General features: G+C 48.9%; 1 protein-coding gene across 2 annotated transcripts in view; it reads right to left on the minus strand.

Annotated features, from left to right (window-relative positions):
- Nucleotides 1–13680, minus strand: part of SLC16A2 (solute carrier family 16 member 2) — a 134301-nt gene that overhangs the window by 8352 nt on the left and 112269 nt on the right. The window contains exons 2-4 of one of the 2 annotated variants that reach the window (XM_004592760.3): nt 7221–7365; nt 3144–3594; nt 1998–2141 (exon numbers count right to left, since the gene is read on the minus strand). In XM_004592760.3, the coding sequence (XP_004592817.2) occupies nt 1998–2141; nt 3144–3594; nt 7221–7365 (740 nt within the window). The remainder of the gene's footprint in view (nt 1–1997; nt 2142–3143; nt 3595–7220; nt 7366–13680) is intronic. The other variant, XM_058658616.1, reaches the window with a different exon arrangement.

Consider the following 13680-nt stretch of genomic DNA (forward strand, 5'->3'; position numbering starts at 1 on the left):
AAATTATTCTAAGTGGTAGAACTGGCCCAAGTGAGAGTAAAGAGAAGGGACAGGAACAAGTGAGTAGGAGAGTCAGCAGAAGCACTGGGACCTACACCAAACTTGGCTTCTAATTAACTAGTGCCTCTGTGGCCTCTGGAGCTTCTGCACAACAGAAAATCAGCTTGGGTCCTGCCTATCTCCTCAGGACTATGAGAAGTACGTGAGCTGCTGCAAGGCTGGGCAGGGCTGCTGCCTCTCCTCAAGATAAAGTCATGGCCCAATGCCAGATTACCCTGACTTTAGAATGCTTTGGCATAGTGGAGCTGCTAATATTGGCAGGGAAGACCAAAGAGGTGGCATGTGGGAGAGACTGGGAAAACCCCATGTGCTACCATGCAAAAAGCCACGGAATTAAAGCACTTGCATAGGAGATAAAAAAATTGTATAATATACCTGAACTACAGGCTCTGAGTTTGATCTTGGCCAAATTACAACTTGGCTCTGAGGGTAAGAGGAATATGAGAATAATACTGTATAGCAGTTCAGCCTTGCTGCTACTCTGTCTATGTCAGCCTTTCCCAGTTTTTCCATTCATGTAACAAAAGGTAGGACTGACTGTATCATCGGGGTGCCCCAGCTCTGATAAATAAGATTCACCAGCTCCTGCAAGGTGACACACAAATACAGCATGTCCTTGTCCATGACATTTGTGGGTATTTGGGAAAGCACATGCAGCTACCAGAGACAGAGAAATCCCTGCTGTGAGTGCAGTCAGGTTCTACCCAAAATGCTTTCAGAACTTGCCCTGGAGATGAGTGCAAATGAATCCAACAATCACATTGCTGATGGGAGATTTGCGACTTATTTTCTGGAGCAGCCTTTGTACTGCCACAGAGTCCTGCACTTGGGCACCTCCATAGCTGGCTCCTCTGAGGGAAACAAAATGCATAAACCAGAAGAGTAAGACCATTGCCATACAGACAACCTGAGCAGCAGACTGCATTCAGAGCAAATGGGATTAATCTTTTCATACTAACAGTGACACAGGTTTCCTTGCTTTCTGAGTAGCCACACAGATGCTCCCCATTTGTACAGAAGGTGGTCTCTGGAGAATCCCTTTGCACAAATGAGGAAGGTGAGGCCTAGAGAGGGGAAATGAAAGCTGGCCTTTCTTGGCACCTTTTTTGTGTCCATTGATAGGGTCATGTTTGAGAGCCAGTGCTTGAGCACAAATCATTCTGAAAGTATGAAGTGATAGCCCTGTGCCTGTGCCTAGAGGAGAGAGGCACTAAGCCACAAAAGTTTGCCGAGGCCCAAGACCCTCCGAAATAATGGAGAGCTGAAATGGTAGCCATTCTGTCTGAAGGTGTCTGTAGGTGACTCTGGCCTCAATCACCCCTCCCCACAACTCTAGATCCATAATTAACAAAAACTTACTTTAAAATTTCTCTGATAGAGGAGAGGGGAGGGAATTTGGGGGAGGGGAAAGGGAGACCCCAGCGCCAACTAAATTGTATCAAAGAACAATAATAAACAAAATAAATTATCTGATAGTTAGGTTGCTTGTGTCTCGCATTGGAGTGCCTGAGAGTGATACTTGATTCTAGTACTGTTGGTATTTTAGCTAATGCAGACCCTGGTATGGTTCAGTGATGGCTCAAGTAATTGGGTTCCTGCTAGCCACCTGGGAGACCTGCATTGGGTTACCAGCTTGTGAATCTTTAGGCCAGCCAAGCTCTGATCACTGTGGACATTTGGAGTGTGACCCAGTAGCTGGGAGCAATCTCTCTCTCTCTCTCTCACCCTCCCTCTCTCCCTCCCTCCCTCCCTAGGATAAATAAAGAGAAAGTAGAGGAAACTGATTCTCAGAGGATTTGATTGACTTCCCATGTGGCAGATAGCAGCAACACACACTACCATCCTGTCCCAAAGGCTTGGAACAACCTAATATGTGTAGAATGTGCGGCAGACTGAGGCTGTTCTTATCCTTTCTGTGCAAAGGTGATCAGACTCACCTGCAAGTAGATCTTCTTAAGTCCAGGAATGGAGTCACTGACATGGCCTGACACAAGACGCCCAAGGCCTGAAGTAGCTCCAATACACACTAAGAGCACCCAGGTCTCCTTGATTTCCAAGAACTCTTCTTCCACATACTTCATCTGCAAAAAATTAGTAGCACTGGGTCCCTCAGAAAAGGAGGAGGAAAAGGAACTAACTGGTTAACTGTTGGCAAGTCTGGAACCCTCTATTTGCTTATTTTTCTGAATTGAGAACCTCCTCTCCTGGAGCCCCCTCCCCTGGAGCCCCCTCCCCTGGAGCCCTAGCTCTAAGAGAAGCTCTCTGGCTATCTCTAATAGACTGAGGGTTTACTTATCCCTTGGTTTTCTGGATTCTGGGCTTCTGAGTAATAGTGGTGGGCGGGCAGGGGCGGGGGCAGGGGGTGGAGATGAGTTACATCCCAGACCCTTCTAAGCCTAAGCAACACACCATATACCCTTAAAACTGAGGAAAAATCCCAAGGTTCCTCTACAATCTCCCCACTCCTTGATGCAACACTGATAGGCTGGGGAAGCATCCGGTCAACAGGCAAGAAGGCTCCACTAACTTCTGAACAAAGCTTCCAAGGCATGTTTTAAGAAATGATGTCTGCAGAAGATAACAACTAACTGCAACCCACTGTTCTGTGGTCATTTAAGTTTGGCAGCTTCCAGGTGAAACAAATGACCTTCTGTAATATAGGAGATTTTTTAATACTTTCCAGAAGTTACTGCACCTGATGAATCTGGAGAGCTCTAGTGTATGTTATATCTTACATGAAAGTTTTTACCCACAAAGACCGACATTCCACAGGAAGCTTTGTCTTGGATCATTTGGATCAATCCCATGCATCTGGACAATGTCTACCACCGAAAGCCATCTGCATTGTTAGCATGGAGATAGCCCTATCTACTGGCCTTCTGTTTCAAGGAGTACCTCCTGTCTTTCATTGCAATTCTCTGTCAACCTTTCTCTCTGGGCCTCTCCAACCACTGCTTTGTTTCTCTTGCCAAAGATACTAGCTCTGTTCTTTTGGTGTGTTTCACCCCCACCCTTGGGTCTCTAGGAAAGTTGAGGGCAGCTTCTTGGGGCCAGTGCTGTGGGCCTACCCTGGTATTCCTTACCAAGTGGACATAGGGAACGAAGTAGCCAAGGGCAGCAGCAGCGATCCCGAAGGCCCAGATGCGATAGGTGCGTTGGCGGAACACTCGCATGTTGAAGTACTTCCTGAGCTGAGCCAGAAAGCGCTGGTGCAGGGTACGAACACCTCTTTTGCTTGGGGTGTCCTGGGAGCTGGGCAGGAGGGGCCGATAGGTGAGTGAAAGCAACGTGAGAACAAACATGAAGTTACTCAGCACCTGGAAGGTTTGAGCCAGCTTGATCTTATCCCCCAGCATTTTGATGAGGAAGGGGAAGGACATGGAGAAGATGCTACTCCCAGCAGACACCACACCATTGGCCAGACCCAGGCGACGCTGGAAGTAGTGGCCCAGGATGACGAGGGATGGCTGAAAAGCGAAGGAACAGCCACAACCAAAGAGAATCCCGTAGGTGAAGTAGCGCAGGCTCAATGAGCTGTGGAAGAGACACAGAGAGCAGTACTCAGTACTTGACCAGCAATCCCCGTCCCATCTGTTTTAGCCTTCTGAGACTCTATGCCTTCCACCCTTACCCACGGCCCCATTTGCCATTGTGCCTCAGAACAGATAAGGAATAGGGACTTCTCTTTTTGCAAAGGAGACAGCAGAACAGAGAAGTAAAGCAAGTGGCCCAAGGTAACACAGCTGGGAGTTGGCGAAGCTGGGGCTTGAATTAAAATCTGTGCAACTCCATAATGAATCCTAGCTACCAATCAAAATGAAATGCTCTTTAAAAAAAAAAAGCCATGGGGACCAGCCTTGTGGCAAGGAGGTCAAGCCCCTGCGTGGGACTCCCACAGCCTATATCAGAAGACTGAGTCTCAGCTACTCCACTTGTGATCCCGCATCCTGCTAATGTACCAGGGAGGCAGTGAATAGTGTTGCAGATGTTTGGGCTCTTGTCACCCACCTAAGAATCTCAGATGGGGTTCCTGACTTCTGCCTTCAATCCTAGCCCATCCTTGGCTGTCATGGGCATTTTGGGAGTGATTCAGCAGATGAAAGATCTCTGTCTTTTCTGTTTCTTCCTCTCTCCGTGTCGCTCTTACCTTTCCAATAAATCTTCAGAAAGAAAGAAAGAAAGAAAGAAAGAACGAAAGAAAGAAAGAAAAGAAAGAGAGAGAGAAAGAAAGAAAGAAAGAAAGAAAGAAAGAAAGAAAGAAAGAAAGACAGTCATAGCCAACCTATGCAAACTCTGGGTGAGGGGCTACAGGTAGTCAATCAGCACCTTTGAAAGAGTAGTTTTACTTTACTGCTTGCCCAGGCACTCTGGATATACTGGTGATCAAAATTTTATCCCAGGTAATAAAACTTTGCAAGTAGCCAGGATCTTGTAAGATTGACACCCTTCATAGGACTCTTCAGTGTTCTCCATGCTCAAAGAATGATATTTCAGAGAATGAACTGATGATCTTCTGAGAAACATCCCCCTCTGCAACCCTACTCAGGGTCTGAATATCCCATGGCTGTTTGTTCCAGGCTCTGCAGGATCTCCCAGGCTCTTAGGGCATCTTGAGGAAAGGAATCCCTTCAACTTGCCAAGCCCTGCCTCTGTTGCTGGATTGGCACGGATGTGTTCCCTAGAGAAGCCCAACTGTAACACAGCAAGTAGACTCTCAAAAAACGTTGTGGGCCTGGCCAAGTAAGACAAGACTTGGCTTTAAACTCAGGCTCTACTGTTGCCATGAGATTCTGTGACAGAACACAAAGTGTCAGAGGGGAAAGGCCACAGGAAAGTCAGGTTTGGTAGTCACCTGATTCCAGACAATATTGGCACAATTTCATGAAGAGTTTTCTTTTCTTTTTGATGCCTCCATCTATTTTGCAATAGCGCTTATCTGACCACTTCACTACTTAACACTTCTTTGGGTCAGGCAGTTCTTCCTCAGAAATAGATCCAGTGCTTGTACTAAAAGATTGGACCTCTGCAGCACACATGATGTGGTGCTACCCCTCATGATCCTAGTGTGTCTGTCATCACTGTTGCTGTATAGCTGCTTGAAATCAGTGGGTGTGAGCAGGAATTTCAATTTCAAAAGGGTGATTTCCACTCAGAACACAGAGCTAAGCCACTGTTCCTCTTCCATCAGGCCCCTTGGGGCCTGTTCCCATGGGATTGCAAGCATCCTATGGAGATAGCCTGAGATGGGGGCCTTGTTAAAGGAGAGAAATTAGACTTTCAGGCTGGAGTTTCATGGTAGGCAAAGCATGGCATTCAGTTCATAGTGCTGAGTAGTGTGTCTTTTTGTAACTGAGCCCCAGAACAGGAGGCCCTCTTAGTTGGGCTTGCCAAATTCTCACCAGCTCTGTCTCTTCTCCACCCTGTTCCACGTCATCCAAAGGCATCACAACACTGCTGAGACACCAGCAAGGACAACTTGGATCTCTAAACACAACTAGGATCATTTTTCCACTGGACATGAAGCCAGCTAGAAAGTTTCTTGACTCCAAAGATGTCCTCACAGAAAGAGCAATTGGGCTAGGGTGGGGGCTAGGAGTTGGAGAATAGCACACCGCCTCCAATGTGCCTCAACAGAGCTGCCAGAGGAAAACACCACATCTAAGCTTTCCCTCCTGTAACCAAGCCCATGTGGATTGGAAGGGAAATGGGATCCATATGTTGCTAATTTGTTTACACTTTTTTCTGCTCAGTCTTACAAAACAAGCCTTTGCCATGTAGCGCTGACACTGGAGCCACTTCTGAGGCATAGCTCCTCCTTACAAGGAACCAGGCACTAACTTGCCAAGATTATGATAAATGAAGCCAACCACCAGAGAGGGGTCTTAAAAAGATTTGGAGTGGCTGCTCTGAAAAGGCTGACTAGGTCCCAGACAGGACATGGTTCTCCCGTGTCCCTGTTGGGTAGGATGGAACTAAGAAATTCCTGCAGGTCAAATGCAAGTTCCACTGTGAATAGAACCTGAGGCCAGGAGAGTCACAGCCTTCTCTGGGGAGCTGAGCTCACAAAATTAATCTCTGACAACTTAACCCTGCTCCCACACAAGATGTCACACTGGTAATTTCTGTGTCTTCAGGCTGGCATTGCCCCACATCAGTCCAGACAGATTGGAAGTAGGAGTAACATAACTTCCAACGCGTGTTTGGCAGAAAGTCAATAGCGTTCTTCAGGAATTCCATATTCGTTAAGCTGTGGTGTGAGGTATTTAATCTCCCCTACCCTGTATGCATGTTTCTGCAGGGCTGGCAGGAAACATAAAGTGAACTTGCAGCTTGTTCCTTGCCTGACATCACCAAGATCTGTCAATGAGACCAGGGGAGCTAGAATTTGAGTTTTGCCTAGTCCTAGCTGACCTGTGGGCCTGTGCTGTAGAACATCCCCACTCCAGTGTGCGAATCTTTTTTTTTAAGGTAGAGTACACACACTGTGTGTGTGTGTGTGTGTGTGTGTGTGTGTGAGAGAGAGAGAGAGAGAGAGAGAATCAATCCTCCATCCCCCGATCTACCCTTTGTCTGTCTCTGCATTAAATAAATTATTGAAAATTAAAACCTTTGAAAAAAGAGAAAGAAATGCTTGACAGTCTCGAGCTCTGCTGATCTTAACCTAAGATTTATTGAAGATTCCTTGGACGCTAGGTGTTCATATGGGCTTACTCAAGAGGCTCATTCCTGGGAAGGAAGGCAAGGTTGTGAGAAGTGTGGCACATTGAAGAGGACTAGAATGGTAGAGCTGGAAGGGACCCCTCATGTTACTGAAATTCATACCAAGAGAAAGAAATGGGACTCATTAATAGTTCCATAACCATCCAGTGGCCAGAACTGAACTTGGGCCCTGGCTCTATGTACTACCAGACTGAGGCTCCTCCCCACTCTTTGGAACTCTTGGATCTTCATTGGGATATTCCCCACCATGTGTCCCAGGACCCCTACCTCGGTGAGTCTTACTGGACCAGGAATCCTAGGAGTAGAGCCTCTTAGGGCTCTATATGATTGGGGTCACCAAGGATTTGACAGTGACAAGAGTGTTCCTAGCTGAAATCCACAAAGAAGCCACCCCTCGACCTTGGGAAATGACAAATAGCCGCCCCGCCCCCCAGCCTTACCTGGTGAAGGAGCTGGTATGAAGGCCGATGTAAGCAACAGCAGCCCCTGCCGTGGCTGTAATTCGACAGCCCAGGCGGTCAGTAAATATACTCACAATGGGAGAGCAGAAGAAGATCATGCCCATCGCCAGAGCTCCCACCCATGCTGCAGAGAAAAGTAGAACAAAGACTTTGGCTTAATATGATGCCTGGGGCTGCAGTTGGGCTCTCAGTTCTCTGGCCTTTCAGAAAGGGCACTGCTTTGGTCTTCACTGCCAGCCTGCTAGTCCCCAGTGGTCAAAAGATTAATGCAAGCCAAGGCTAAATAGAAAGCAGGGGGAGGAATCCATCAGAGGGGACAGATTTGGAAAAGGCAGAATTTCAGGCCCTTCCCTGGACACTAAGCCAGATCCTAGCCTTAAGCTCTTGGCTGCTTGGCTTCAGATGCAAGAATCTTGAAAACTGAGCTTTCAGGAGCTAAGATCAAGCTTGCCATAGCTGCTAGAACAACCTTCTGAAGATGCTAAGACTCAGGAGCAGGGAAACCATAAGCAAAATGCTTCCTGGAATTGTTATCAGAATATAGGACAGATTCAGAGGCCACCCCACAATTTCTAGGGGTGATGTGACCCTCAGCCTGAATGGAATCTTTCATTAGAGGCAGGTTTTGGCAAATTCTGGCTCAAAACTCAAATAAAAAGAGTTCATACTTTTTTTAAAGACTCTGAAACATCTTTAACACTTCTCACTAGGGAGGAAGAAATTGACCCTTTTCCTTAGATTCTTCTGGCCCATCTCCCCTTGCTCAGCCCTCCCAAGGAAAGCCCATACTTTTTTGTTTGAAGGCTTGGACTCAACTTTTTCTTATGTAAAAAGGCTTTATTAGGGGGGATGCGGGGTCTATTCAAACAGGTTGAGCCCCATGTTGCCGCCCAACTCCTCCTCCACTGCCACAGGGGCCAACCTGACAGTGGGACCATAGAGCCCAGGGCAGCAGACAGGCCATGGCCCCACTGGCAGGTACGCTGACCAGCTTGCCGATGCCCTTAGGGCCCAACTTTAAGGCTAAATAATTTTTGTTCCTATAGCCTTCCTAACAATAATTACTTTCATTCTTAAAATTTTAATGTTTACTTAATAAAAAATGTTTGTTACAAAGCTGAAGGGATTTCAAACCCATGCAGGCCTCTGGGTTGGATGGAGAGGGATGGGGTGGGGGCGGCGGTGTGACTATGGGGAGGATAGCTGCTGTGCTACTTCTTATTGCTGGATCACATCAGCACCATGGGAACAGAGCTGTCATGCTAGGGACCCCTATGGAAGAGGGGGAGAATATCCTGAGGGTGTTACTTGAGCAGTCTAAATTGTTCTGAGATGGTGTTGGCTTCATTGTGCCAGGTGTGAACTAACACTTCCCATGCTTGCTGGCTCTCCATGTCTGTATCAATATGCCTATAGCCTTAGGTGCTTGGTGGAAAACCTGGCATGTAGTACTGTTCAATCTGCTCTTCTTTCCATCTTCTGGTGTGGTACTCAAGCTTCTCTGTTAAATCAGAAAGGCTGGCTATACTGTCTTTCATGCACATCCTGATATGTTATCTACCTTTACATGGAGTCAGCAATGGTGGTGGCCCAGTCCCATAGCACATGCTTTCAGCCTGCACCATGTGATGGTTCCTGAGGTTAGGGATTGGGTGCAGTGATCTTATTGGGCTCACTCCTAAGAACCCTTACTAAACTTGTCCCCGGATCAGTCTCTAATGTGTGCCAGAGAGTGCTGTAGCCCAGCCCAGGCCAGCCCAGTCTGCTCTCAGCCCCAGCCTCCATGTGTGCTAGTGGGTGCTGTGTCCTTGTCAGTGAGACCCCCTAATAATTCCCAAACCATGCCTGCATCTAGACCACGTCCTTGCTTGTACTGGCAGGTGCTGTGGCTTAGTCAGGGAGACCCCCAAGAAATCCCACCAGTAATACCCCCAAGCCCCAGCTCTCACATGAGCTAGTGGGTGCTGCAGCCTAGCCTGGCCCAGTCTACCCCAGTTCTGTCTTGCACAAACCAGCAGGTGCTGCGGCCTGGCCCAGTCCACTGTGGTCTAGTTGGAGAGACCCCCCCAAGGTTCCCTCCCTGCCCCCAGATCCGGCTCTCACGTACACCAGTGGGTGCTACAGCCTAGCTTAGCTAGGCCTGCCCACAGACCTAGCTAATAATTATTACCAGGCCCACCCCCGACCCAACTGTCATGTGCAGCAGTGGCTACTGTGGTCTACCCTGGCCCAGCCCACCCTCAAGTCCTGGTTCTTACACATGCCAGTGGGTATTGCTGCCTAGTCATGGAGACCCTAAGAATCTCATCCTGGCTTGCCCCCAGACCCAGCCCTTGCACACACCACCAGGTACTATGAGGGAGACCCAGAGAAGCACCCACCAGAACCTGCTTTCTCACAAGCCCGCAGGTGTTGCTGCCTAGCCCAGCCTTGTTTGTCTCCAGACCCAGCTCTTGTGCAAGCCAGCGGGTGCTACGCCCTAGCCAAGAGACCCACAAAAACTCCCACGAGGCCTACCCTGGGTCCTGGCTCTCATGTGGGCTGGCAGGTGCTATGGCCTGGTTTAGCCTATCCCCAGCTCCAGTATTCATGAATGCCTGTGGGTGTAAATGACTTGATCTAGGAAGAGTCCAAGTTTCCTCACCTGGTTTGCCATCAGGCCCAGCTCTCCTGTGTATCTGTGAGTACAGTGGCCTATCCAGACCTGCCCACAGTCCCAGTCCCCAATACTCATCTGAGGGTACAGTAGTTTAGTCAGAGAGACTCCCCAGACTCCTCATTATACCTGTTCCCTCCCAGCTATCTGCATGGCCTGTGAGTACACTGGCCTGGCCCATGGAAGCCCACAGCAAGCGTTGATTAACAGCATCTCAAACAAGCCCTCAGCAGCCCAATCCTGGTTCATCTCCAGTCTGGTGAGCATTTCACCAAGACTCCTGTGGGTGGACCAGGACCAATAGGGTCTGCTTGTGACAGTCGGCCATGGACCTCACTCAAAAATTATTTTCTAAACTCTCCTCTTTAACCCATTCAAAGTTATCCCTCCCACCTCACTCCCTATCCCTCCTCACCTCCAGACAATGGCTGATCCATTTTCTGTCACCTGGGAGGGGCACTGGGGGCCAGCTTACGGCTGGCTTCAACTGTGGAGCCTAAGTGGGCCAGAGGCATACACGTGTGAGGAGTGAGGTCATGGGCTTGTCCACTGCCTATGTCTCTTACTTCAGTGCCAATTAAATTTCTCAGATCCTTGCTTCCCAGGGCCCTCTCCGGAACCCTAACTGCCTGACTCACAAAGTAGTAGAACAGCAGGAGACCTGGACTTTTTTTTTTGTTACCAGTTTCACCCTTACACTGCAATTTCACCTGTTATCAGTTCTATGACATTGAGAACTCACACAGCGCTTCTCTAACCCTCAGCGTTCTCATTTATGAAATGGGGATTAAAATTTCTAAGTCTTACTTAAAGTTTTTTTAAATGATGATCAGATGTAATTACATATATAAGACAGCCTTGTAAATATCAACTGCCATGCCATCTTAAAAAAACAGTGCAAAAAGTAACTTCCGGCAGAAAGTATAGGAAAAATATTTCTGATCTTGGGTTATGCAAAGATTTCTGAAATATAAGAAAAAAATGATGCATTTGATTACATCAAAATTTAATACTTCTGTTGCTTACAAAAGAATTATGGATAGCAAAAAGGCAAGTTTAGACTGGGAAAAACATTTGCAATGCACATATGTGACAAAACACCAATATTCCACAACAAATGTGAGTTAACACCTCAATTTGAGGAAGCAAATTATCTATTTTAAAATACAAATGCGAGACTTTGACATCACACACTATGGTTGGTAATTAAGCACATGAAATGGTGTTCAAACCCATTAATCACTTGAGAAAGGCAAACTAAAGTCATGGTGGGATCCCCCTTACACACTAAAAGGGCTTTTAGAAATAGCAACACCTGGTTCGGGCCTTGGGGTTGGGGGCAACTACAGCTCCTTCTAGTGTGGCGGTTGTGGGGGGTGCCCCTGCCAGGTCAGACCCAATGCTGGGGACTCACACCAAAGACACTGCCGGAAGGCAGTGTACGAGTCCTCGGCTTCTCCCAGGACCCAAGATAGCTCTTCCCTCAGGGTAAGTCCACCATGAGGGAACTTGGGAACTGGGTTAAAATTCCAAGCTCCGCCCTGCTGCTAAGATCTTGCAGCTGGGCGAGTTTGGGAGGGGTTCAGGCCTTGGGGTTGGGGGCAACTGCAGCTCCCTGCAGTGTGGCGGTTGTGGGGGGTGCCCCTGCCAGGTTGGACCCAATGCTGGGGACTCACACCAAAGACTCTGCGGGAAGGTAGTGAATGAGTCCTTGGCTTCCCCCAGGACCCAAGAGAGCTCTTCCCGCAGGGTAAGTCTGCACCAAGTGGTGTCAGGCTTTGCCTGCTGGCTGCCCGGCGGTGAACTCTGGGGTTTTTAAGATATGTAGTTGCTGCCTGGGGACACCCATGACTAAGGCCAGTTTTAGTGTAGGTGAGAAGAGAATTTTGGGTTATTCCCAGTGACAGGGTCATGAAAGTTTCAGTCATTCATGGGGACTGAGACCTGGTGGTTTGGAAGGAAGTATCCAGAAGATAATTTGGGTTAGACAGATTCACCAGCCCAATTAGGAATCCAGAGATGGGCTGTTAGCATAGAACATCACTGATCACCATACACCAGCCCACACCAAAGCTATGGATGGGGCCTCTTTGGCAGTGTTGGGTACCATTACCCGACTGGGTGGTGGAGTGGTGGAGTGGTCACATTCGGCAGGGTCAAGACACTATCCAGCATGCGAGAGAACTTGGTCTGGGGGTAGACTCTGTGGGGTTGTGTGGGCCCAACCCTGTGGAAATACAAGTCCTCCTGGTTAGCTCGCAAGCTGCTGTTGCGATGGACTAAGCTAGGTGTGACCATGCCACCTGCCATCACTCACCAGTAAAGGAACCCACAGCAGTCAGGGCAGGTCAAGGCAGCAGCACCTGAATGTTCATCCTCAAATAGAATGTGGGGTGGGCCCGGCTGCCACTGGAAGGAGGCAGAATGGGCAGGGCTGAACAAACCTTAACTCACAAGAAACAACAGAAATCAGGTTGGAGCACAGGTCATGCCAAGTAGGTCCTTGCACCTACTGATCTGCGTGAGACAGGGACGCTAAGCCACAGCATTTAAGGGGCCAGAACAAGTGAGGGGCTCTGCCAAACTGAGTCAGAGCAGCCACTGGCCTGCATGTGATCTAAGGCTGGGAATAGGCCTGGTTGGGGAGCTAAGGGGATACCCTAGCTGGGTTGAGTTTCCCACCAAGGAGCACATGGGCTGGAATGGGGGCTGCGTTCTGATCATTATATGACTGTAATCTCACTTGGCGCAAGTGTGGGCTGGGACTGGAAGCACCAAGCCGGGCCAGACTCCAACACCATCTGGTGCTCTGGAGGACCAGGGGAGATATGTGACAGACTAGGCTAGGTCTCAGCCCTTACTGATCCATGTGTGAGCTGTATGGGGGTATGGAAGAGCCGTGACGGGGTTGAAACATCCAACAGTAAGAACCAGACTGCGTTGAAGGCCAGTCAGGAAAAGCCACTGTTCCTGCTAGGACAGGAGGTGAACTGAGCAGGGCTGGCTCATGGACCCACTGGTATGCGCGAAACCTGGCATTGGGAGAGTTTCTGATGGAGGAGCCTGGACAACTTCTGTGGCAGGACACAGTCCCTGCAGGTAAGCGCAAGAAGCACAATAGGAAACAGCCCAGAATAGGCAATGGAAATTATCCCACTGGCATACACATGGCATGGGTTGTGGGCAGACCAGGCTGAACCTGTTCACATCACCCGCTGGCGAATCCAAGCACCAGAACAGAGTGTGGGTTGAGCCAGGTTCGGTTGCGACACATACCAGTACACATTAAGGAATGCCAAGGTGAAATGAGCCTTACCAGATGTGGTTGCAGCGTCCAAACAGCACATGTGATAATCAGGGGGAGGAGGCAAAGCCCACAGGGGAATGTGGGCTCCCCTGCTGGACAACTACTTCCATTGGAAAGCGTGAGTCGGGAAGGGGCAGATCAGCCTAGGCAGGGCTGTAACACCTATGGGCCTCATGTGAGCTAGATAAGGGAAGGGCCACGGTGGGCTGACTGTTCCGACTGGTGCAAGCAAAAATTAGAGTGGGGGAGGGTTGGTGGGGCTTAGCCGCAGCATTAGCTGGCAGAGGCTGGCACAAGTCAAATGCCAGAACCACCTGGAGAGTGCATAATCTGGGAGTGGGAGTGGCCTAGAAGGGAAATAGTGGGCACCTCCCTCGGGGTTACCACTCTCACTTGATAGCACAAAAACCAGGACAGGGGCAGGGGTAGCTGGACAGAAAGGCACCTGCCAGTAGGTGTGTGGGCTGGATTGTAGG

This window comes from Ochotona princeps, chromosome X (assembly GCF_030435755.1).
Source record: "Ochotona princeps isolate mOchPri1 chromosome X, mOchPri1.hap1, whole genome shotgun sequence".
NCBI lineage: Eukaryota > Metazoa > Chordata > Mammalia > Lagomorpha > Ochotonidae > Ochotona > Ochotona princeps.